Source organism: Peromyscus californicus, unplaced genomic scaffold (genome assembly GCF_007827085.1).
Source record: "Peromyscus californicus insignis strain IS unplaced genomic scaffold, ASM782708v3 Scaffold_14__1_contigs__length_90479793_seg_2, whole genome shotgun sequence".
NCBI lineage: Eukaryota > Metazoa > Chordata > Mammalia > Rodentia > Cricetidae > Peromyscus > Peromyscus californicus.
In genome coordinates, this window is record NW_026294436.1 from 47,552,131 (window position 1) to 47,576,304 (window position 24,174).

General features: G+C 41.4%; 1 protein-coding gene across 7 annotated transcripts in view; it reads right to left on the reverse strand.

Moving 5' to 3' along the window:
• Positions 1-24,174, reverse strand: part of Dnm3 (dynamin 3) — a 498,900-nt gene that overhangs the window by 141,732 nt on the left and 332,994 nt on the right. For all 7 annotated transcript variants that reach the window (XM_052737388.1, XM_052737385.1, XM_052737384.1 and 4 more), the window contains one exon: positions 2,043-2,152. In XM_052737388.1, the coding sequence (XP_052593348.1) occupies positions 2,043-2,152 (110 nt within the window). The remainder of the gene's footprint in view (positions 1-2,042; positions 2,153-24,174) is intronic.

Genomic DNA, 24,174 nt, shown 5'->3' on the forward strand with positions numbered 1-24,174 from the left:
GTTCCGCCATGCCTGTAGGAGATCAAGGATGATTCATTGTTAGAAAACATAACAGTGTGTTTCATCACAGAAGCAGATGATGGGGGGAAAAGCAAGTAGTCTTGTAGGTGGAGATATTGACAAAATTAATCAGCTTGCCTTGATTTGAGAGTGTACACAGAAACCTTAGGACTGAGGAATACAAAGAATGCTCCTCATCTAATATCAGGTATTTTTCTAAAAGGACTTAAATGTAAAACCTTTCAAATAATTCTCTTTGGAATCAGAAACAGGATAGGGACACCCACTTATGATCAACACTGTCCTGGTAGACCTGGGCAACACAAAAACCATTCAAAGGGCTCAAGATGTCAAAGGAGAAGATGTTGGCCAATAAGCTGCTTGGGACATCTGTGTCCTGGCAGAGGTCCCTGGGGAGTGGCAGAATTCAGTATCTTTTGAGAATTTAAAGGTTCCAGATCTAGGTTTTCTAAAACCTAGACTATTACTTTGGTGACTCTCATACTTTCTAATACCCACAGTTGTATCTCTTTCTGTTCCAAGATCTTTAATAACTAACCCTGTTGGATAGGGCATTACAATATGCTTGAGTTCCGGTCTGGTAGAACTCTCACAGAGCACACAGGTATAATGACTTTGGGATCTTCACATTCTCTGAAGCCCCAAAAGAGCCCTGAACAGTCCTGAGCTCCACCCGAGGATCATTGCTGCGCCAATAAGTCTTTCTATTCATTATCATTTTCAGTGGCATTTTTTTTCTTTTACATAAGCTACTTTCAAATAACACCAAGTCCTCCAAAGGGGGGAAAATCCCACTTCAATATTTCACTGGAGAGTGGTGTTTAATTTTCTTTCCCCCTTGATTCTTTAAATGGTTTGCTCTTGTGGTTTTTCCAAGTATTTTTGTATTCTGAGTCACTCTGAGCAACTGACTGGGAATTTAGGAAGAAGTCTCCTTTTGCTGTTTTGATTAACTGTGTGATTGACCCTGGGCTCGTCACTGAACCTAATCAAGTAACTTCATTTATTGCTAAATAAAGATGAAATGCAGCCAGGAAACATGGGTTAGAATTAGACCCTGCCACCTGGTGACTCACTTCTCATTAACTTACACAAATTAGATTTTTCCTGTAACATTTCCATTTGAGGGAAAATTTAGAAAAAACACCCCCTTTATTGTTTTTGTTTGACTCTAGTCCATTTCCATCCGTTCATTGTTTAATTCCACTGTTTAGTTTTCGTGAACAGCCATAGCACCAAGTGATGGCTGATGGGTAGCACTAAGTCAAGCTTTGATGCTCTCTGGCAGCAATAGAAGAGAGAATAGAAAAATGCCATGAGGAATATGCAAGAAAGGAAAAGTAGACCAAAGGCCTGACTCAGCTCCCACCTCTGGGCCTGTCAACTCTGAGCTGTGTGATCTTAAGAAAGTCAAAGGAACATTGAGACTATGCTTTCTGACTTACAAAATAGTCATCCAATACCCTCCATTTTTTTTTTACCTTCTATGCAGTCGTTTTAAAACCTTATTCCCCAGAAAAACAAAAACACAACAATAAAAATCCCAAAAAACAAAAACAGAAACCAAAGCAAACCAAAAAAATAACAAAATAAAACAAACAAACAAACAAAAAAAGCCCACAGTGAGGATTAGTAAGTTTGTAGACAAGAAACCCAGATCAGGAGGACCATAAGATAATAAAATGCAGGTTTAAGAAATGATTTGGCAAGATTTCAGTACCTGCTGGAAAACCAGGAAATAAAACAGAATTTGAAGATCAATCCAACTCTGTTTTAATCTTTTGAAACTATAACCCATAGTAGATGTTAAAAATACAAAAGCAGCCTAAGGAAAACTGGTACAGTGGAACTTGCCTGTAATTCCAACACTTGGGGTAGGTGGAGGCAGGAGGATTAGGAGTTCAAGGCCAACCTTGGCTACAGAATGAACTCCAGGTTAGCCGGAGCTACCTAAGATCCTGACTGGGAAAAAAAAATGTGAGAGAAAAATTTTTAACACAAAAGCGGCTTCACTGTCTTACCTTTGTTCTGTGTTAAAGAGTGCAAAGATGTGCTTGCTGGACATGAAGCCCTTCTCCACATCCCGGACTTTCAGGTTGTCCAGTGGAAGCATGTATTTCTTTTCTTTTTCCTGTTATTCAGGGGTGAGAGAGAAAGAGAGGACTTTAATAAAACATCACACCATTGGCAACACACCTCCTAAATTGGCTACCACTTGATAATGCTTGATTACATTACCTTGACACCATCAAACACTACTTTTACACCAGCTACCAAGGAATACAAGTTATCTGAGATGGGAGAGTCCAGGGATTCTCAACACATGTGTTGAAAGCCTGGGGTGGGGGAGGGGTACATACAGGAAGGACTCTGAGATGGAGAGAACACATGCTCCTCTATCCTTGCCCCCTCATGTGGGTCCCTTAGATGTTTTGAAATGTTAGTTTGATATTAAGAATTTAGCCATCTGTTAATATTTAACAAAAATGTTCTGGTCCTAATTCAATGAGAAATGCCAGATGGATTTCATTTCCCATTTTCTTTGCAGCCTAAGCAGTTTTGATAGCCAGCATTGGCAGGGGGATGTGGAAGCCCAAGGACCCTGGTATGAAATACCCCATAAACTGAGATAAAACACAGAAAACCATTCCCTCATTTGGGTCTAACTTTATGTTATGTAGGTACACAAAAGGATTCTTTTACACAACTCATAGAATTTTTTTTAGCTCACTGGGGAAGAAAAACCCATTAGGACTATATTCATATTAATTAACCCAAGTTCTCTTTTAAAACAGATAATTCTTTATAAAGAATATGGATATTGGAAAGGTAAGGTTTGCAAGTGTGACCAAACCATGTTGGTGAAACACACCAAATACCAGAGTTACAAGAAACACTTTTAAAGACTGGTCCAGGGACAATGTATAAATAAATGCCTATCAACCCCTATAACAGGTAAAAGACAAATGCTCAGCTTAGGAAGCCTGATAAAAACCTATCACCAGGTCACATTAGCATCAATTGCTAAACAGTGGTCCTCAGTATGAGGAGGAACTAGACCCCTGAGTAGTGGAGCACTTACTCATAGCTCTAATTCTAGCACACATCTATGGTTGCCTATGGGAACCAGCCCCCGCACACATCCAGGTTGGCTGGGGGCTTCGCTGCTCCTCCTGCAGCATACAGGCTGCTGGAGAGCTCATGGCTCAGGAGCACAGTCTGTGCAGTGTTGGCTTGGGAAAAGCTGAGCAGAGTACATCAGAGGGGCCCCTTCCCCCTAAAAACAAAACAAAACAAAACAAGACTCCATACTTAACTACAAAAAGACAGTGGAAAGAAAAGGCTGTAAACGTTGAAGGAAGCTGGTTGGAAAACAAAATGGCCGCTCCAGCAAACAAAGCCTTCAAAGCAATGAAAAAAAGATAAAAGAAACTCAGCAGGGGTGCAGGAGGCCTAGGAAAAACATGCAGGAGCGGAGCACTGTGAGCCCATTTCAATATTTCCTGTATAAAAGTAATAATTTATTCATAAATGCACGGATATGCTAAATAGCAAAATATATTACTCAAGTAAACGAGGTAACAGAGCCGAGTCCAACTTACTTAAAACACTTGTCAAACTATTTTAGGGCAGAATTCTAAGAGGCCGGACTAGATTCAATAAAACCCTCTCCAATACATAATCAAATGAAAATGCTTAAGACCCAGAGAACATTTTTTTTTTTTTAAATTGGATGGTTTTCAATGCCCTAAATTCAAGCAGCTGGGTTTTTTTAATGCACCATCCTATTCAACCTTTTGAAATGATGGATTGGCCTTTTTAATAGGAAATCTGCATTTCATTGTAAAGATGGAACACAATGTCCTTGGCTTGTGTTCTATAGAAGCAGGCCCCCCTTTGTACTGCATTCTTCTGAGAAGACTGACAGTCTTGCAAGTTTACATCAGCTATTCGACACTGGGGAAAACGTTCAGATGCAGACAGGGAGGTGGAAAAAGTACAGTCTTCCCTCCCAAAGAAGAAGAATTAAATGCCATATTTATCTAAGGTTTTTGAGGACATGGTGCTTCATTATTTCATAATCACAAGTTTTAAGACCGAAAAAGAAGACAGTTTCTTTAGACTGACTTGGGTAATTAAATTTTAAGTAAAACAAAATGAAACAGAGCAGCAGCAACACCAAGTAACGAAGCAATACATCATGGGTTCATCTGAAAATTCTGGTGGTTTGGGGTCCTGGGTTAAACAACAACAAAAATCTTGAATCTCAAAGAGCTTAAACAAAAAGTCTACAGAAAGAGATATAGAACTATAATTTCTAAAATGAAGTGAGACTTAGCACCATCTTAATTAAGAAACTTGCTAAGTAGCCTGTCAGTTCTAATAACCCACTGTCCAACATGATCACCACCAGCCACTGGCAGCTATGAAACTACTGGAAATGTAGCTAGTTAAATTGGGATATGTGTAAATATAAGGCAGACGCCTGATTCCAAAGATTTAGTATGAAGCAATAAGAATAAAAATTCTTTATTTGCTTGCTTATTTTTTTAAAAAAAGTTATGCATATGGGTGCTCTGGATGCATGTATGTCTGTGCATCACATGCATACCATGGAGGCCAGACGAGGGCATCAGATCCCTGGAACTATAGTTATAGATGGTTGTGAGCCACACTGCAGGTGCTGGGAACTAAACCTGGGTCCTCTAGAAGACCAGACAGTGCTCTTCGCTAATGAACCATCTCTCCAGCTCACCAGTAATAATTTTAATCAACAATCTCACTAGTGTTTTTAACAAATGAAAATTGTATGATCTCATCAATATTTTATGTTAATTTTAAGTTAAAATTATATGAATATGTTGGGGCACTATTAAACCTAATTTCTCCTGCCTATTTTATTTTCTTTTGAAGGTACAAAGGACATGTGGCTCCCATGGGATTTCTATTAACAGCACTCAGCCTCATGCACTCATCATCTCCTTCCTTACTCCCATTTACTCAAGCAGTCTCCCTTCCTGACAGCATATTCTTCCTTAAACTCAGCCTTTCTGATGTGTTTTCTTCTTTCACCTCCTTTATCACACGGCTTGAAGTTGTTTGATACTTTGCATGCTGTTCCAGGTCTCTGGTATCTACATCACCGGGGTGAGAATTTAGTTCTTCGAAGATTTCAATGGCTTTCCATTATTTGTGTAAGAATATCGACTAAACACACTAATGTGATATCTTCAAACAGCTACAAATTGGCCCCATCCTAATGTATCAAAATTTCCCTCACTTTCTTTAAGAAATCTTCATTTTCAGCCCCGTGTGATGAATGTCTGTAATCCCACCATTTGGGAAGCAGAGGCAAGAGTATTCGCAAAAATTTGAGATCAGCCAGCTCTATACTGTGACTTCCAGGCTAATTGGGACTGCATAGCAAGACCCTGTGTCAATGACCACAAATAACGACAAATTCCATCATGAAATTCGCCTTCCCCAAGACTACACAACCTGTTACCCTTTCAACCAAGATGTTTACAGTCCACATTAAGCCCCACTCTGTGAAGTTTTCTTAGCCGATAGCTATGTCTGTCACCCCCCATCTCTCCCGTTTTAGTGGATACAATGGGTGTTATTTATTCCATTCATTTCAATCTAGTATATCTTATATGAGATGCCTTCATTTTATAAGTGCATTATATTAAAAGTTAGTGTGAAGATTCATTTAGAACTCAGACTATCCAACCTATTATACTATTCAAATGGGCTCCTTTTGCAAAGAAAAATGAAGTAGAGAATACTTTTGCTGTAAAAGGGACTTAAACTTTTGATAATATAAATGGCATTACTGTGCATACATTTTGAGGTAGAAGCATATATAAAATTCTAGAGATTTATTTAATGTCATTCTTAAAGGAACTGGTTGCATATTTTCAAAAGCTTCTGGGACCTGTCATTTTGGTGACATCCTTCTTTTCTTCATACTTAAACAGTACTTTTTTCTTATCTCAATACAAGAAGATCGCTAGCATTATTTACATGTGGTATCCTGGATGAGAGAGATGATTTGTTCAAAGAGAAAAGGAACGTAAGAGACCTAGTGTTCTTTCCCAGTAACTGGGCAAAAGCCAGGAGAAATAGTATACATCCAAAGGAGTGCATCTCCGGTTTAGAGAGAGTGCCCTGAGATGCAAGTAAGTGAATGATGAGTAGTAACAGAGGCATCATAAGGGAAGAGAGGTGGGGATTGTAGGATGGCCATACTGTGTGGTCCTTGAACTCGAAATCAGAGTCAGTAGGTTTGCCAAGTGCGCAGTTGTGGCCTTAGCTAGTAAAGCACCATTTAGTTGGTTCCTAGAAGGGGACATAGTGGGTATGAGTAGAGGATTCGGTATGTGAAAGAATAGTTCCTATGTATGCAAAGTGTTAGGAAGTATATATTCACTTAGCAATTTATATAAACTGAGTTTTATAACTTGTAAAACTGTATGTAAGTGGCCTTAGTTCAATTTTCTTATGATAAGACAACAAAACTCTTCCAGGAGACTGGGGACTATGAGTTCTTTCTCACTCCTGTCCAGTGCCTAGCAAAGCACTGAACACGAGTTCCACAGTATGTATCATAAATATCATCACATTGATTTTAAAATGTTGGTTAACAAAAGCAAGTGTTAAGTTTTGACAGTCACACATATTTAAGAATTAAGTAAAAAAATCTACTTTTAAAAAATGCTATAAGGTGTGGTTTTAGCTTCTTGGTGTTTTGACAAAACACCTGATTCGAAATGAGTTGAAGAGAAGGGTTTTGTGTGGGCTTATGGCTTTGGAGGTGCTAGCCCTTTGCTTCTCCCTTCATTTTGTTTTGACTTGCAGGCTGTATTCAGGGTGGGTCTCCCCCTTGCCCCTTGGTAAACCCTCCCAGACACTCCCAGAAGCATGCCTTTCTAATCATCTGGATGTTTCTCAATCCCGCAGTTGGGAATCAAGACTAAACGCAGAAGCCTAACTGATTGGCATGACTTTTGACCACTAGACCTATACAAAGTTTAGATCGACAGGCAGTGTTTATTTCTTTGTTTATCTTTGTACTGCTTTGATTTGCTAGTGATGCTTCCTTTTCTGAAAGGAAACAAGTATCTGAGGCACTGAAGAGACGGTTTGAGACCAGCTCCCCCACAAAGCCAACTCCGATTACAGAATGGTATACACTTCTTTTTTTAGCTCTCAAACTTGCCACATTTTTTTTGCAGAATATCTGGAATATAATTTTTTGGTGTTTATATTGCCTCTTCAAGTAGATTGAAGCCCCTTGGGGACAAGGACCACGCTATGTTTACGTCTAGCAGCTATCACATCATTGCTTGTTAAGATGTTGCTTAACATTTAATTGTTGGTGATAAATCACAAATAAGATTCCAACATAGTTGATCTACTTATATTGGCTACCCACTACACTTATACCATTATGTTAAAATATATCTAGCCAATATGATATAAAAACTTGTTTTTCATGCTTCAAAGATTGAATTTTTAAGTGGCTTTATGGTATTTTAGGCATATATAATTTATTAGATTACATTTCTCCAATCTAGACCAATATACTTAACTTGATTCATGTAAGTCTTAGTACTTTTGCACGTGACACTCCAAATACACTCGATAACAATTCAAAAACAAAGCATACAAGGACTCTGTTCTTAAGAAATGCTAGCAGTCTAGATGAGTGCAAAGAAAAGGTTTTGTCACCAATGTCCAATATATTAATTGATTTAAGAGTGGAGAAACCCTGACTATGGCAGAGCTGGTATCATGAGAAAATCCGTCCTTTCTTCTCATCTAATTCTGATGCTGACTCCCAGACAGGCTCATGAAATGCATCTAAAACACACACATCGCTTAGATTTCTACACACTTCCTTTGCAGTCTGGCCGACCTGCCAGTCTAATTCTGTAGTTTACAGGCAGAGCTCTTCCCCTGCTCCTTAGCTGCCAGAAACTTGCTTGGACTCTTCTCTTCAGGTCTTCCACATGAAGTAGCTCTATGTAGCTGGCTATGATCTCTGACTATGTAAATACATACCCCTCCCCCCACCAGAACCTCAGAGACAATTCCCTGCACCCTCAAATTCAAGCTACTCCTGTTATACCCTGCCCATCTGATTGGACACTATGATGTACTTGCTAAAAGCTCACAAAGGCATAACGTGCTCTGAAGGAGGAGAAGCCAGGCTCCTGACAGGTCTGCGGCCCTCAGGCCTTCCTCAACTGCTTCCATGATTCCTTGTATCTAAGTCTGACCTCTTCACGGCACTAGCATCCTTGACCTCTACTATACATGTTGTATCTCTGTCTTATTTTCTAAGTCTCCAAATGTTTCGTTGTAGTGTGTGTATGGTCTTCCTTTAACTAGAACATAAACTCCTGGGGGCGGAGCAAAGCCAGGCTGCCATTGTTTTCATCACTGTCTGTATCCTTCCTCTCCATTTCTCTGGCTTTGCTGCTATGCCATTCACTCTTTGAGGAAAAAAAGAAAGCATCTCCTTATTAGTGCTGGCAACGTAGTAGACATCCAGCAGACACTTGCCGGTTGAACATATAAGAAGTCGCCTCAGGGTTGGCCCAGTGTTTAGCCTAGATTAGGGACTCAGAGATGATGACTGACTTATAAAACAATCAAAGGACCAAAGGAAGACAAAGAGGCTATAAAAATATTGAAGATTCCAAAATGCTGGTTTCACATGCTGTTGAAAACCAGAATCTGGTGTTTATTGCTATTGAAGAAGTTACAACTATAGAGATGTACATATGCAGTGCATGATATAAACTGCTCATTTTTTATATGGATTTTAATTCCTTGTTTTAATCAGAGCTACACTTTGAATGGTAAGGAACATCTGTCCACCAGGGGGTTGCTGAGTGAACTTCTTCAGATTTATTCTCCAGAGCTGAAGAAACTACCCATGAAAAATGAATGGAGTCTCCTAATAGGCCATAGAACTGCCACAGTGTCTAGGCTGTCAGCTTTTGGGGAAATTGGGTAAGCCCCTGTACTTACTCAGGCTCTGGGATGGAACCGCACATGGCATATCTTCACTGGTGTGACAAAGAAAGCCGGCAACTCTGGTCACCTCCCACCATAACTGGACAAGATGCTTCATTCTTGGCTTCAGAATCTGCCTCAGTTTCTACTTCCTCCAAGCAGTCTGCCTGGCTATCCTGAAATGCAACCTTCAGACTGGTGGAGCCCTGGTTCTGCATTTCACTATGGGGACCCTTTCCTGGAAATTCAATCTAGCCTCTATAATTTCTTCTCTTTTATAATTGTCCACAGATCAATTTATTCCTTTAATAATTTTTTTCTATTTAAAGTAGTCAGAGAAGATTCTAGTGTTAGCAAGCAAGCATTCTGAAAATACACTAGCAGTATCTAGTCAATTTCCATTTTTGTGCCTTAGTAAAGAGACAGTAAAGCAAATCAATAACATTAATCAATAACCCTTCACAAGTAACAACAGTTTACATGAAGCACATGCTAACGTGTATGTGCACCATATGCTTACACAGACTTGAGTTTCCTACACTTTGCACTCAGAGTCTTTGCATACTTATTGAATTTGAGATTTGAAGTTCAAGGTATGAGTAAGAGAGATAGTACTTGAGCAGCCATGCAAGAAAACCAAAGGCAACAAATGTGAATAAGAAAGGGAGAAAACGTCTTGCACATCTATAAGGACTGGGCTAGCCTCCAGCAGCGGTGGACCTTGTGAGTTAAATTTTCATTAAAGCCAAGCTAAATAGCATGCTTAGGGACTTGTATTTTTTCAGTTACTAGGAAGGAACATTTTTTGACTCAGCGTGGCACCACATGCTCCAAGCCCTTTAAATTATCATATTTCCAATGTTTGATGGTTACATTTTCTTCATTTCTCTCTGTGTTCTAAGGCAAGGCAATTTATATATTTTTTTTTTTAAAAAGAGAAACTTTTAAGTTTGGAACAGTAATGGGCTTACTAGAAAAAGTACATGACATGATACAGATTCCTGGCATTAAAATGCAAAGACAAATATTCTTCAATGCTGACTATTGTGGGTGCATGTTAAATCACATGTGAATATAAAAGAGGCCACAAAAGCTGAAATTATGCTCACTCTGTAGCAACTCACAGTAGGAATTAATCATACAGCATTCTTCATGCACAGTCCTTTGGGTACTTGTATTAAATGAAAGTGTTACTTTGGCTGAGTGCACCATACATTTGTAAAAGTGCAGCTTTAATAAAAGTGCTCTGTTTACAAATCCAGCAGAATTTTTTTCTTAACTTCTCTGAGAAAATGTGGGTCAGGAAGGCATAGTACAAATAAAATCTTCCTGACGATTCCCAGAACTCAGTAGATGAATGGTTTGAAATTTCCCTCCATCATTTGTCACCACGCTGCAAACAAAAATCAAAGCTTCCTTTCCCCTTCTCCCCTATCATTTCAGCAAAGAAACACTAGAAAAAGCAGGGGGATACTAAGGAGAAAAGCAAGGGGGGCAACCCAATTAGCGAAGTCTCTTTAAGTGCTTTGTGGCGGCAATTGAACTGTTCTGGGTTTATCCGTCTGCTTTCTGGTCTGCTGATATTAACATAATTTGAAGCGATGTTTTCTGAGAGAGAAAAGTAGAACTGAGTGAGCCCCACATCCTTTTTCCTTGGCAAGGGAGTTAAGAGCCCTTCTCCCAGGGAGTGTAGACTCATGGACAGGGGTAGAGGGGCCCCTGTAAGTGCCTTCTGAGATCCAGCCCTGGACTTTAGATGACATTTGGCTGGATGATGCTAAGACAGCTGGTTGACCATGCACTAATACTGGATTAAGCATGTCTCCACAAAGAACAGGCTTTGAACAAGGGTACAAGAACCACAGTGCTTCTCCTTCGTCAACCCTAATGATGACGGCTAGTCTACCTACCACTTTTTGAGGGAGGGGACTGAAACACACACACACACACACACACACACACACACACACACACACACACACACACACACACACCCCAAATAAAACCCCAGGAAAGAACAGAAGCAAGGTGGAGCCACAAGCAGAAGAAGTACAAAGTTCCATTCCTCTGGAGGAACCAGTGCTCTTTGCTTCTCATGCATGCTCATGTGGGTCAATCCATCCTCACTTTCTAAGGGACAAATACACAGAAAGGGGATTCTCATGAAGGACAGAGCAAAGAAGAAATGACCCATGGTTTGTAGTTAGGACATGAGGGGTTCACACAGAAGCTCTGACGCCAGCTGGGTGAATTCCCAACAAGTCACTCAGTTCACCTATAACTGTATTATGTGTAGCTCACATCTCATGAAGTGTATGAGGTCAGTAAGACCATGGATCAGACTGTGCATTTAGGGACTCCTGACATATGTTAATTTCCTTTTCCTTGGAGAAGAAAAATTTTTTTTCTATCAGTTTGGAACTTAGAAATATAGTATTCTTTAACATATTTATGACAGTACACTTTCACACCTGCAGGCCATTGAACTAGGAGGGGGAGACAGAACAGATGTAAATACACATTGAACACGACCAGCATTAAGCCAAAGTGTACAAAGCAGCTAAGTCACTGTAGCAATTTACTTAAAAATATGCCTTATGATTCAGGGAAGGTGCAGGAGAACTCCAGAACTATGGACTGGGTTGTAGCCACACTAAGGGAGTGGGTATAATCATCCAGGTATACCCATCATCCCCCCTCTCCTAGAAGAAATCAAGGAAAAATCTTGGGGACAAAGATAAGATCTTAAAAGCATGAGAGCTAATAATTCCATAACTAGAGAATCATCCATCTTTTCTGACAGAGATGTTTTCACACTTAAAAGACAGTGTGCAAAAGTCTCAAGACAGACTGGGAAGCTGGAAGTGGAGGTTGGGTTTCCTCATCCAGATCCACACTCAGTCTTGCATTTCTGCTGTCTTCAAAGCTGGACTCTATAGGCACCTGTTATTGTCTTCTTGTTCTGAGGTCTCCCCTTGCAACCTCAGAGACTGCCTTCCACACTTTTTTTTACTACGCACTACCAGCTGGATCTGATGTAGGATGAGCGGGGACTATGTGCTTCCTTCTGTAGATCTCTGGCACTAGTAGGCACTTTAGTGTATGCTGCTCTAGGACACTGCTTGTGCCTCATGTCTCCAAGCTTTGTTTCGTGTATAATTATTTATTTATAATATATTAATGTCTCCTAGAGAATCAATCACCAATAACTAGTATTCCCAGATACTACATATAACCTGAATTTTAGTTCTTTAATCCTTCTCTCTACAGAAGCATTGAGTAGTTCAAGGATTTAATAATGGCGTAAAGAGGTGAGACCTGTGGCTTGAGCCATCTTCACCCTGTTCATTGCTATGAGTAGCTGCCCAGTCTAAGGCTGGACTTACAAAATTCTGATGTGCTTCCAAGCCTTAAATAAAGGAAGACATTTAAGTCACAGTTCCTTCAACTGCAGTTGCCTGAGTGCCACAATCTATGAGTTCTTGTGACGATTTAAAGCAAATTGTATCTTGTTGTCTAACGTTTGTATGAGGGGAATTTTCAGGGGAACTGTTTATGACCCAGTGCTGCCATTTAATTCAACCAGTGTGTTTGCACTGGGTCAAGTACTAGTAACTCTTTTATGCAGATGAGGAAAGGAACGAGGCAAACAACAAATGCATCAGTTATAGTCCATCCTCCAATGGCATTGCAGCACCCTGGGTAATTGAGGTTTCTCCTCCCAGTAGTAGCAGGACAATGGTAGGGGTCACCAGAGCAGGGTAGCCAGACATGCCAAGCTAGAAACAACATATGCCAGGTAGCTGAAATGCCTTCCTCCTCGTTAGCTAATTCAGTTCCCTAAAAGAACACCATCTCTCATATGATTATAATAATTGATCAGCAAGTTTCTAAGCACTACCACTTTGCTTTAATTTGATCTGTAATTTTGTTTTTCTTATATAAAACAATAAATATAAAGTATTTATATGCTTTCAGATATATAAAAAAGTCCATTTTCTGTTTGTATATACTTTAGTAATATAGTAAACAAAAATAATGTGTCTAAAATCAGAATGAAAGATTCCTTTTCTTTAAAGCCATGATTGTCAACCTGTGGGTCACTACCCCTTATGGTGGTGTTCAAACAACCCTTTCACAGGGGCTGCCTAAGACCATCAGAAAACAGATATTTATATTGTGACTCATAACAGAGGCAAAATTACAGTTATGAAGTATCAACGAAAATAATTTTATGGTTGGGGGTCACTACATCAAGAGGAACTATGTTAAAGGGTGGCAGCCTTAGGAAGGTTGAGAACCACTGCTTTCGAGGGTGTCTGCTTGTCCCTCAAGTGAGGAAACAGTGTTTGAGGAAAGTGTATTTTAGATTATTTTAGGAGGGTTGAGAGGTATACTCATTGTCACTTTGCAGGCACAATCAGTACAACAAACGGCCTTGACTTTGAGTGGTTTGGAGCAGGTCTTAGAAGCTCTCAGAGCATGACCAGGAGGAAAGTGCCGACTTGGTCCTCACCAAACTGAGACTGCCATGCCTGGCAGGCTGGCATCCTAGGAAGATTGCTTCTGCTTTGGTTTCACCATACACCCAATATACCATATACCATATACCAATGCCTAAAAAGAAGGAAAACAAACAAACACAACTTTCTGAAAACAAAGAGATAGCACATGGGAGGGCATTTCCATCCTTTCAGCAGGAGCCCTTGCAGCCATCTCCAGGACTCGTGTCTAATTCATACCGACGGGGAATCGAACCTGTGTTCAATTTTTGCTGCAAATTATCTGCTTCATTTAAGAAGCAGGGTTGGTAAAACGCTGAGTTGCTGGGTTCAGAAATAGATCCCAGGAAGAATGGGGAATACCAGGAGTTGAGACACAAGGTTTAGCCCTAAAAAAAAAGAAGAGAATGAGGGGAACCGAGGAAGAGGATGGGGACGGAGAAAAATGGGGTGCCAAGAGGAGAAAAGAGTGTTTCTCATCTAGAAGTTTTCAAGAGCCTCGTGGGCAGGAAGACTGGAAGGGTGGGGAAGCGGGCAAAAGTCATCTTCACACGAGGCTTCAGAACAGAGAATTTAGTAGATAGGACAAGACCCAGGGCAGCCCTAAAAGGGGACAATGCGAATATAAATGCTGACATTTAGCCTGCTTACCCCCCTTTTCTCTCCTTTCCCCATCCTCTTCCTCTATCTGGCTCTTGCTAAAAAGTTAGACAATCCCTGGACTAGAACCAGTAGAATTTGAGAGGGGGAGAGGTGTGAGAAAAAAAGAAGGAAAGCTCCAGTGTGTCTCCTATGCACCAGAGTCATGGCCCACCTGCTTTTCCTTATTCCAGCCTATCACCTTCCCCCCCCACCCCGCCCCAGCCTCCCACTCCCACCTCCACCCCGCCCCTACTCCCCCACCCCTGCCCCAGCCTCTAACTCCCATCTGCACCCCGCCCCTACTTCCCACCCCTGGTGCCTGTACCTCTTTGTCACTGGCCTTACTTTGCCGTCATATTTATTTACTTACACATCTGTCTCACCTCCCTGGCAGTGAGTACATGAGTGAGTAACAGCTAACTCTCTTACCATAATCATAGCACTCAGGCATTGTTTGGAACACGTGCTATGTGACTACTGAATAACATCAAATTTCTTCTGAATCAAATGTCCATTTTTTAATTTAAAAAATCTATATTTTGTGGCCATCTGTTCCTTACTGTGATCTATGTGTGATGTTGGTATTGGAATAAGCCTCAATTATAAATCCTGACAGGAAACTATAATTTATACAGGTATTCTTATAGAGACAGCTGTGTGCGTATTTATTTTCTGTGAACTCACAACTACCTGTGATGGCTTTAATGTGAGTGTCCTGCATGTGCTTGAACACTCGGTCTCCAATGGTGGGGCAGTTTGGAAAGGTTATAGAACCTTTCAGAGTTGAGGCCTGGCTGAGGGGAGTGGACTGTGGGCGCAGGCCTTGGGTAACAGCCAGGCCCCCTTCCCACTCTGTCCAAACTCGACTTTCTGATCCCTGACAATATAAACAAGCCACCTCATGTTTCCACTGCCACAGCCAAAAACTGCCCTTGCCGCCATATTGTGCCTGCCCTGAGGGACTATATCCCTTGAACCTGAGGCGGAATGCATCCTTCCTCCCTAGGCTGTTTCTGTGGAGGACTCTGTCAGAGTTAAGTATTTCATGCACCTTTCATCTTTTGGAGAGCATGTTTAGAGAAAGGAAGCTCAAAGAGAGACGTGACAGTAGAGCATTGTGTTGTAGGATGACAAGGAAGAGAACAGGCCTTAGAAGGACACTGAGGGCAGTTGACTTGTGTGAGGGTAGATGGCGAGAAAAAAAAAAAAGACCTCCAGAGTAGACTTCTATGCTTTCAGCTTAAAGGAAGGGTCTATTACTAAGGCAAAGATGTGGGCATGTGGGCGTGTGGGCAGAGTTCTGTTTCAGAAAGTCAACAAAGGAGATGAAGCCAAGAATAGAGTTCGGAGCAGAGGATGTAATTGTAGCATCATATTATAACAATGGCGTGTATAGATGGTGTTGAATGCTGGAGGGACAGATGAGTTAAGAGGGTGTGAGAGGCAGAAGGAGAAAGGGCCTAGGTCACTCCAACCTTTACAGGTGTGAGAGAAGAGGGAGGGAGTAGAGAAGGAGGCAGAGGCAGCAGAGTGAGAAGGAGGAGGAACATGAAACATTATGGAAGCCAAGATGGTGAATGTTCCAGTGACATCTACCGAACGCAGTAAGATGTGGATTAAAAGGTAAACACTGCACACACTAGGGTGGAGAGTTTCGAACACTGTCAGCAGCGCTTTGTGGAGGACAGAACCTGCCTGGAGTGGGTTAAATGGGTTGAACAGGGAACAAAACCATAGAGGAACACAACTGTCAGGGGAAGGAGAGACACACCGGTTCTCTAACCAGTGAGCTCCACTTAGAAAGAAACTGTGTAAGAAACAACATTCACTTGAACAGTCTCATTTTTTCTTTCTTTTTATGTATTCTTTGTGTCTTTCACATCATGCATCTCCATCTCATTCATTTCCCCATCCCTTTGTATCCACTTTCTGCCCTTGCAACCTCCCACCAACAAAATAAAATTTAAGAGGAAAAAAAAAGGGGAAGGAAAAACAGTCTCATCATCAGCAAACCCTTTATCTATATATCTTTACTTGCAAGTGTTCACTCCAGAGAGCCATTGGTCTGGATTGAGGCCTCTGGTTTCTGCTACACTATCGGTGCTGGGCCCTCACTGGAACTCTTCTGGGTTGTCCTGCTGTTGCCCTGTGCTGTGGACATCCTGCAGCTTTGGGTCTGCAGGACTGGTCCCTTCATGTGTTCTGTAGATCACAGATGGGGTGTATATTGGGGTGTGCCAACTCATAACCCTGGTTCTGGGCCTGGGTAGTTGCAGGGTTGGTCAGCCCGACAGCTCTCTCTTGTCCTCACCACCAGAGTGAGCTCTCTCTCCTGCATTGCCCTGGGGAGTTCACCCCTTGCAGAGATAAGCGAGGGGCGGCGCCTGTTCTCCTGCTTTCATGCCCTCTCCCATATCTACACCTTCAGCATCAGCTTTACTGTGCTGCCCAGGCGAGGTGTAAGGGCCACTCTCCTAAGAGCTGCAGCTGACAAGGGGCAGGACCAGCTCTCCCACTCTTATGACCATAGGGCCAGCTCTCCCACCTGCCTCTGGCCCGGGGCTGGTGGTGAGGGTAGGGGGTAGGGAGGGATGAGAGGATGGGGGTGTGGGGGTGTGGGGGTAGAGCATCTCTCCCGGCCCATGCCACCACATGACAGATGAGTAATGGAGACAGCTGTCGCATGCTCACAACATTGCCAATGGAGTTGGCTCTAGAACAGTCTAATTTTACTAAAATAAACATGAATACACTGATTTTTTCCCCCTTCTCAAAGAGCACATGCTCAATGACAGCAAATATAGAAAGTCTCTTAGAGTCACCAGTACACAGGATTTCATGCAAAGTAATGGCTCCCCGGAAGCAGTACACAGACTGGAAGCGCTGACCTATTGTGGCGAGGAGGGAGGAAGCTACAGTTTTAGAAGAATTCTCAAAGTGACTGTGGTGAACAGTGACATGCTGAACTTCTGCCCTGGGAGGCAGAGTGGGCAGTGAGCTAAAGGAATTCCACAGGTGTCTTCTTGTGCCTGTGATTTCATCCAGTGGAGAAAACAGAGTTTTATGATTGTGAACCAGTCAGGAACTTGGTCTCCACAAAATAATAGCTCCTGGTCATTTTCACAGAGGACAGAGCACAGTGTGCCCGAAGTTCCCAGAACATGAGCCTGTCAAAGAACATTGCGGCAGTACCATCACCTGCTATAGCCAATCAGGAAGTAGCATTTGCAACTTCACCTAGTGAAGGAATTGACAGACCAAACTTAGGGAACACTCCAGATCAATACTAGTTTTCTCTGAATGGTGAAATGTTGAAGGGCTTTAAAATCTTCTACTCCAGACTTTTCCCATAAAATCTTCATTTAGAATATCTTTTTATTCTGGGAAATGTGAATTTGGTAAATCTTCTAATGTTCAAACAAGTGAGCAATCTGGTTCCTGTGATTATGAAGTCTTCTCTTCTCTTTTTAAACCTGTCTATCCTGGCCTCAAAACAACATTCTTACCTCTTTCTTCTCGTTATTGTGAGTTTCCCTGAGGGCTGGGTGTGTTGGCTAGTTTTACATCAACTTGACACAGGCTGAGAGGAGAACGCTTCAATTAAAAAAGGCCTCCATAGGATCAGGCCGTAGGCAACCCTATAGAGCATTTTCTAAATTAGTGATTGATGAGGGAGGGCCCAGCCCATTGTGGGTGATGCCATCCCTGGGCTGGTGGTCCTGGATTCTATAAGAAAGCAGGCTGGCAAGCCATGAGGAGCAAGCCAGTAAACAGCACTCCTTCATGGCCTCTGCATCAGCTCCTGTCTCCAGGTCCCTGCCCTGTTTGAGTTCCTCTCCTGACTCCCTTTAATGTTGAACAGCAATATAAAAGTGTAAGTAAAATAAACCATTTTCTCCCTCAAGTTGCTTTGGTCATAGTAATTCATCACAGCAAGAGAAAGCCTAAGACACTAGAATAAAAAAAAATTCTTAAAATTGCATGAAAACTCATCTCTCTTGCGTTAATGCATTTTTTGTAGGAAAGTGTAGCATTCATAGGAGATGGGCTAGAGGCAGAAAACATGACCATTGGTAGATGAAGAGTTTAGAGATTCTATCAAAGCACTCAATATGTGCAGAGGTCACTTTACACATGTGTTGAGGTGACTAGACAGAGACACACAGCACCAAAGACAAGAGCAGGAAATAATGGGAGAGAACATCAAATCAGACAACCACAAGTCCAAGGTCTGTTCTTGGCCATACTGCAGCCCATTTCCATGATCTAAATGTCTTGTGCTTTCACTGAAATGGGTTGTCCCTGTTAGAAACAGAAGGGATCCTAGGCCCTCCCAGTTACCAGGGTTTCTCTGGATGTACTTCAAGGGCTCACACAGAAACTGCAGAGCCCTGGAGAGAAAGGGCTGAACCCTGGGCTCCACCTTGCTTTACCCAAAGCAACCCTAGTGTTGTGTATTTATTGTGATGGGATTCCATGGGAGACTGTGAATGAATGAAGGGTTCTAATGCTTACAAACACACAAGGAGAGAGAGAGAAAAGTATGAAAAACTTCAAATTGAGCTGATGCTGGAGTTCCTTATAGCTTTAAGTTCTTGTTCTGAAATTAATCTATGCCTCAAAATATATGTCTGTAGGCAATGAAAATGCAGTCTGCCCTGAAGAGAATTTCCAAGTTGCTGCACATCAATCATGAGGAATCTGCTGCTAACATGTGGCAAATTCTTTTGTTATTATTGTTGTTTCCCTCCGGTTAATTTACCATCTGCCTCGTCCTCATCAAAACATTAATTTTAGCTTAATCCCCTTTCTTCCTCTCTGGTGGTAAAAGGACCTGACTTACTTTGAAATAAAGCAGAATACAGTTATGCTTTCATATGCGGGGTGGTTTCCATTTGATTATTATAGAGCTCCAGAATACCAAAAATAAATTTGGTGATTAAGCTCTCCTCTGAGATTCAAAGTCAATAAACTATTTTCAAATAAAATGTACTAAAATTCATTAAATACATTGAGGAATTACTGTATGCAAGGGGCAGAGCAAGATGTGGTCTAGTGAATGAAACCGGGCAAGACTCTGCTCACAAAGTTGTCTACACTCTTCAATAAGAAGGCAAGTTATCCTATGGGAGTCCAAAAGACAGAGAGGCACCATCAGCCTGAAAAGAGATGAGAAAAGGCCTTAAAGGTTGAGGAACTTTCGTAGGTATGGTAGAGGGGAGAGGGTACTTCTGGTGATGAGAATGCTCAACTAAGGAGTTTCGATGTAATCCGAAAAGCAACAAAGTAGTTGGAGAATATGTGTGATTTATGGGGATTTAAGTTGCATTAAAATTAAAATATTGCCTAAACAGGAGACAGCACAGACTCAAAGATGAGTAGGCAACAGAAGTGCAGGATACTCCAATGGCCCAGACAAAAAGTGATGAGTAGGCTAATGGCAGTGGGGATATCAAGGGTATGTTTGACGGGAGTTACACTTGGAGCTGACTTCCAAGAACTTAAGAGAATGGCCACAGGCAGATAAAAGATCAGGCAGGAAGCTATTATAATAGTCTGGGAGGAAGATGGTGGTAGCTTAGGCTAAGGTCATTGGAGAGTAGATGAAGTTATGTTTGTCTGAAAACCATGTAGCAGATAAAACTGGTAGGAGTTGAGTGACAGGTGATGTGGAGATGATGCCACTGAGATAGGCAAGAACAGATGCAGGTAAGTCACAAGTTCAGTGAGAGCCATGGATTTTAAAAGGTGGTACAGTAATCATTAAGAGGGGACTCTGTTTGAAATACTTTGAATGTGTGATATTTTGAGAGGAAATTTCAATGGATGAAAAGGATTGTAACATCAATGGGCAAACATGGTAAGCTATATGGGAATTTTTCACATCAAAAGAGGAACTAGCACAGGCCTCCATCAGGGAGGTCACTTGGTTATGTCTCACAGATAATTATACAGAAAACAAATCTGATACTTAATGTGAAAGAATGGGAAATACAAACTCATCTTTACTGACTTAGTTTGTGGACTAGTTCTCAATGAACAAGTGATACCTCTTCTGAGATTTTGGCCAGAGGTATTTTCTCTTCATCACATGTTTGAATGTTTAGAACTCTGTAATGTTCTATTTAGTTCAAGTGGTTGGAAGTTGGTTCTTTGGCGCCATTGCCAATAATACAGTTCAACAAAACAAACCCCTAAATAGGGCTTAGTTTTTCTCTTTTTAAACATATCTGATTCTCAGCCCAAACCAAGATACAATTGCTGTGTCTTATGTGGGAGACAAGTGTAACAGACTGACCACCACTAAATGACTTCAACCAGTAGACTCCATGTGCTTCTCCTAACCTGTTTCTCTGCTCAGTTGCCCACAGTGCTCCTCACCACCTTATTTATAGGCACTTTCTCTGAACCACATCTCTGTCCCTTCACCAATGGCTTGCTATATTCTCTTTTCTTTCCAGGAACTGAGCCAGGAAGTTTATGTTGTTAACCAGTAATTAAGCAAATTTGAGAAAATCTGTGCAGGGTTTCTTCAGGGAACCCTGTTCCCCTCATGACGAAGCTGAGAGAAAAACAAGTTGCTTCATAGTCCTTTTACCCCGTTCACCTCGACTAAATTTGCAAATCACTCTTCTCTGTGCGGCTGCTACATAAGCTTCCAGATGAAACAAGAAGCCAGTTGCTCAGGATGTTTGAAAATCATTGATGTTGGGCCCATTGCTTCTCAGGCTTTCTACTTCAGTAATAGATTCACGATCTGTTTAGAATTCCTTGGGTACTTGATGATCCAGAATTGAAGAGCCCTAAAGAGCACTTCACCTTCTATGTGGTGAAGCCCATTTTATGTGATGAGCAAAGCTTACAAAATCCCTGGTTTCATCTTGCTTTCTAATGGGAAGTATAAATAATGAATATGTAATTTTTTAAAGTATTAGAAAGTTTTCAGTGCTACAGAGAAACATAAATCATGAAATGGGGGATGCAAAGCCACACAGAGGCTGTGTGTTTATATGCTCATATCTGCTTGCTGAATTAGGCATGTGCTCATGAATGCACATAACTTTAAATAGTGAAGGAAACCCTCATGAATTGGCCAATGATTGGGGGAAGACTTAAGGAAGGCAAAGAGGTAAGTAATGCAGAGATCAGAAGTAAAAGCATTTTCTAGATATAGAAAATGACAGGTGTTTCACTAGCCTTAGTAGAATAAATGTGTGAATACATAGGCATTACATACCAAAGTAATTCTGTTCTGAGTGGCATCCTTCCATTTCCATTGTTACTGTAACTGTCATTTGTTTTCCCTGGGACACCTGCCTACCCATGACTTTATTACCAATGTATCTAAGCAGTTAAGGAGATGGACAGCCAGAGAAGCCTAAAGTCTTGGTACTACTGTGGAGCCCCTCAGAACTAGAGAACAGGTATTCTAATTCCAGACTCCAGTTCTTTCGGTTAATAAGATTTTTACTATGTAGATAAGAAGTCTAATTGAATATTGCTCTTGCACTCACAGTTCCCTATTGAATAAATATGTTCATGTCATAATAGTACCAGCAGTTTCTGCCACAATAAAGACTTTTCCTCTGAATGTTATTAGTAAGTTTCCACTACTTCCACATAGGCCTCTGAGGGTAAAAATAAAGAAATAAGAGGAGAGAACAAAAACGAAGGGGGTGGGAGGCAGATACATGACAGTATGACATCATTCAATAAACTCTCAAATAATCCCATACCTCTCTGAACCTTTGCTCTTTCCAATATGCTATAACAATATTTCCAAATTCCCACCAATTCTGAAGTGGAATAGAATATGCACTTGAGTAACTGAGATGGCTCACCCCGGAAAGGTGCCTTCTGCCAAACCTAATGACCTGAGTTCAATCCCAGGACCTACTTGGTGGAAGCAGAGAACCAACTCCCACAAGATGTCTTCTGCCCTCCACATACCCATGCTGCATCACACACACACACACACACACACACACACACACACACACACACACACACACACACACACACAAACACTCTCTCTCAAATAAAATGTAATAACAAATGCTTCAACAAAGTGTTTACTTTTCTTCTCTTCCATGACACAATATTAACACATGAATGATACATTCACTGCTGTCGTCCAGCGATGAGATCCCAGTGATGATGCTATGATAACTCCATGTTTGCTGCTTCGATACAATATCCTCTTGAATTTCAGACCCAGATTCCACCTGGCTATCCCATCTAGCCTCACGACTTTCTCTTCCCATCTCATTTGGTAATACAATCCCTGTTTTCTCTATCATTTGATCTTCTCCAAGAAGCCCTGCTGTTTCTGACATCTGTTCCATCCACATCTGCTTCTGTAAAGCGAGATAAGGACAGTGTTTTCAAGAAATCTCAACTCATCAGTCAACTAACTTGTCCTGCCACCTGTTAGACATTTCTCTGCCCCTTTCCTCTGTGCGACACTGACTCAAAGGACTGGTTGTTGTATCCACCAGAGGATTCCCCCCAACCCCATTCTCTGTGTATCTTCCTGTTAACTTCTCACATATTGTATTTATTCTCGATATATCTGGCCAATTTCAATTCACATTGAAATAATTTTGCATATAGCTCCCACGCCATGATTTCTGATCTACCAAAGCCTAGCATTTTCAAAAAAACCTCCTTCCATCTACTAACCCTCAACAGCTCAACCCTGGGGTTAAACCTATAATCTGGGTGTTTGAAGAGACTGTACAGCTGCTATAGCTGCTAAGACGCGTCTAAAGCAAACAATGACCTCATCATATCTGCTCATGTCCTTAAGAGAGTCAATCTGGATTAGGGCCCCCTTGAAGACCACCTGTGAGATTAGTTATCCTGATACTTTGGGACCCTGCCCCGATGAATCATGCTTCACTCACTCCATATATTTCACTCCTAATCTAGAAAAAAAGAAGTTAACTTTATACCGAACATCTGTAAAACACTGCCTGCTCATGTGTATTTTCTCACGGTCTTCTGTATTGAGAGTAAAGATTAAACATCGATTTCCTATGTCAAATGCTCCTTTATTTTAGCCACCAAGGGAGCGGCGGCAAACAGCTTCTTGTTTTCAAGGCTGTGTTCCCTAACTGCTTGGTGGAACTCCCACTGTCGCTCCACGCCTTTCTTCCCTTTCCACCAGCCTTGGGTGGGTTTAGATCTTGGGGCGCCACTGGGGAGAATCCCTATTGCTCTCACTCCCTGCCCCCAGATTGCCAGGTTCATCACCTCCATGCACAAGGAACGCTTACTTTCTCTTAGCTGGAAAATGGCTATCACTCTGTTTTCTGTTCCTAATTCTAGGCAAGTGCTTACACTTTGTGCACATTATATTTTCACTTGCAAGCTTCTTTTCCATGTTGGAATTCTTGAGGATTCTATCCCATTGCCAGCTTCAGTGCCTAGCATATTATAAAAACTTAAGACAGATTGGTTGAATTGGTTTTTAAAACCAGTCATGCATGCATATATAACAGTTTAAAGCGAAGAGGACAAGAGCCTATTCCTTCTTCAGTCTGACACTCTCTGCCTAAGAGAAAACTCGTTGCAATTTCTCTGGTCTTCTGGTCCACAACTCTGTATAGCAATTTTTTTTCTGACCTAATTACTTTAGATGCAACCACTGAGTTACTCTATTAAAGAGGAAGTTTTAGCTCACTCACAATGCCTCTTACAGTACCTCCTCTCCCACTAATTAAGAGTTATAGGACCCCAAATTCTTCCTCTAAAATCTTGGAAATATGCATGCTTGTGAATTCAAAGTGTTTTCAGAATTTACAAAGGTAATATTATTTGTGTGCCCCGCCCCCACCCAGGTAAGTGGTTTGTCAGTAAAGCCTTGTTAAAAAAAAGTTGTCTTCTTGGACTTACTCCAGATCCACATGTGACATTATACTTAACCAAAATGTGGAGAAGGGATTGTAAGTGACTCAGTGGCTCAGCCCCTATCCATAGT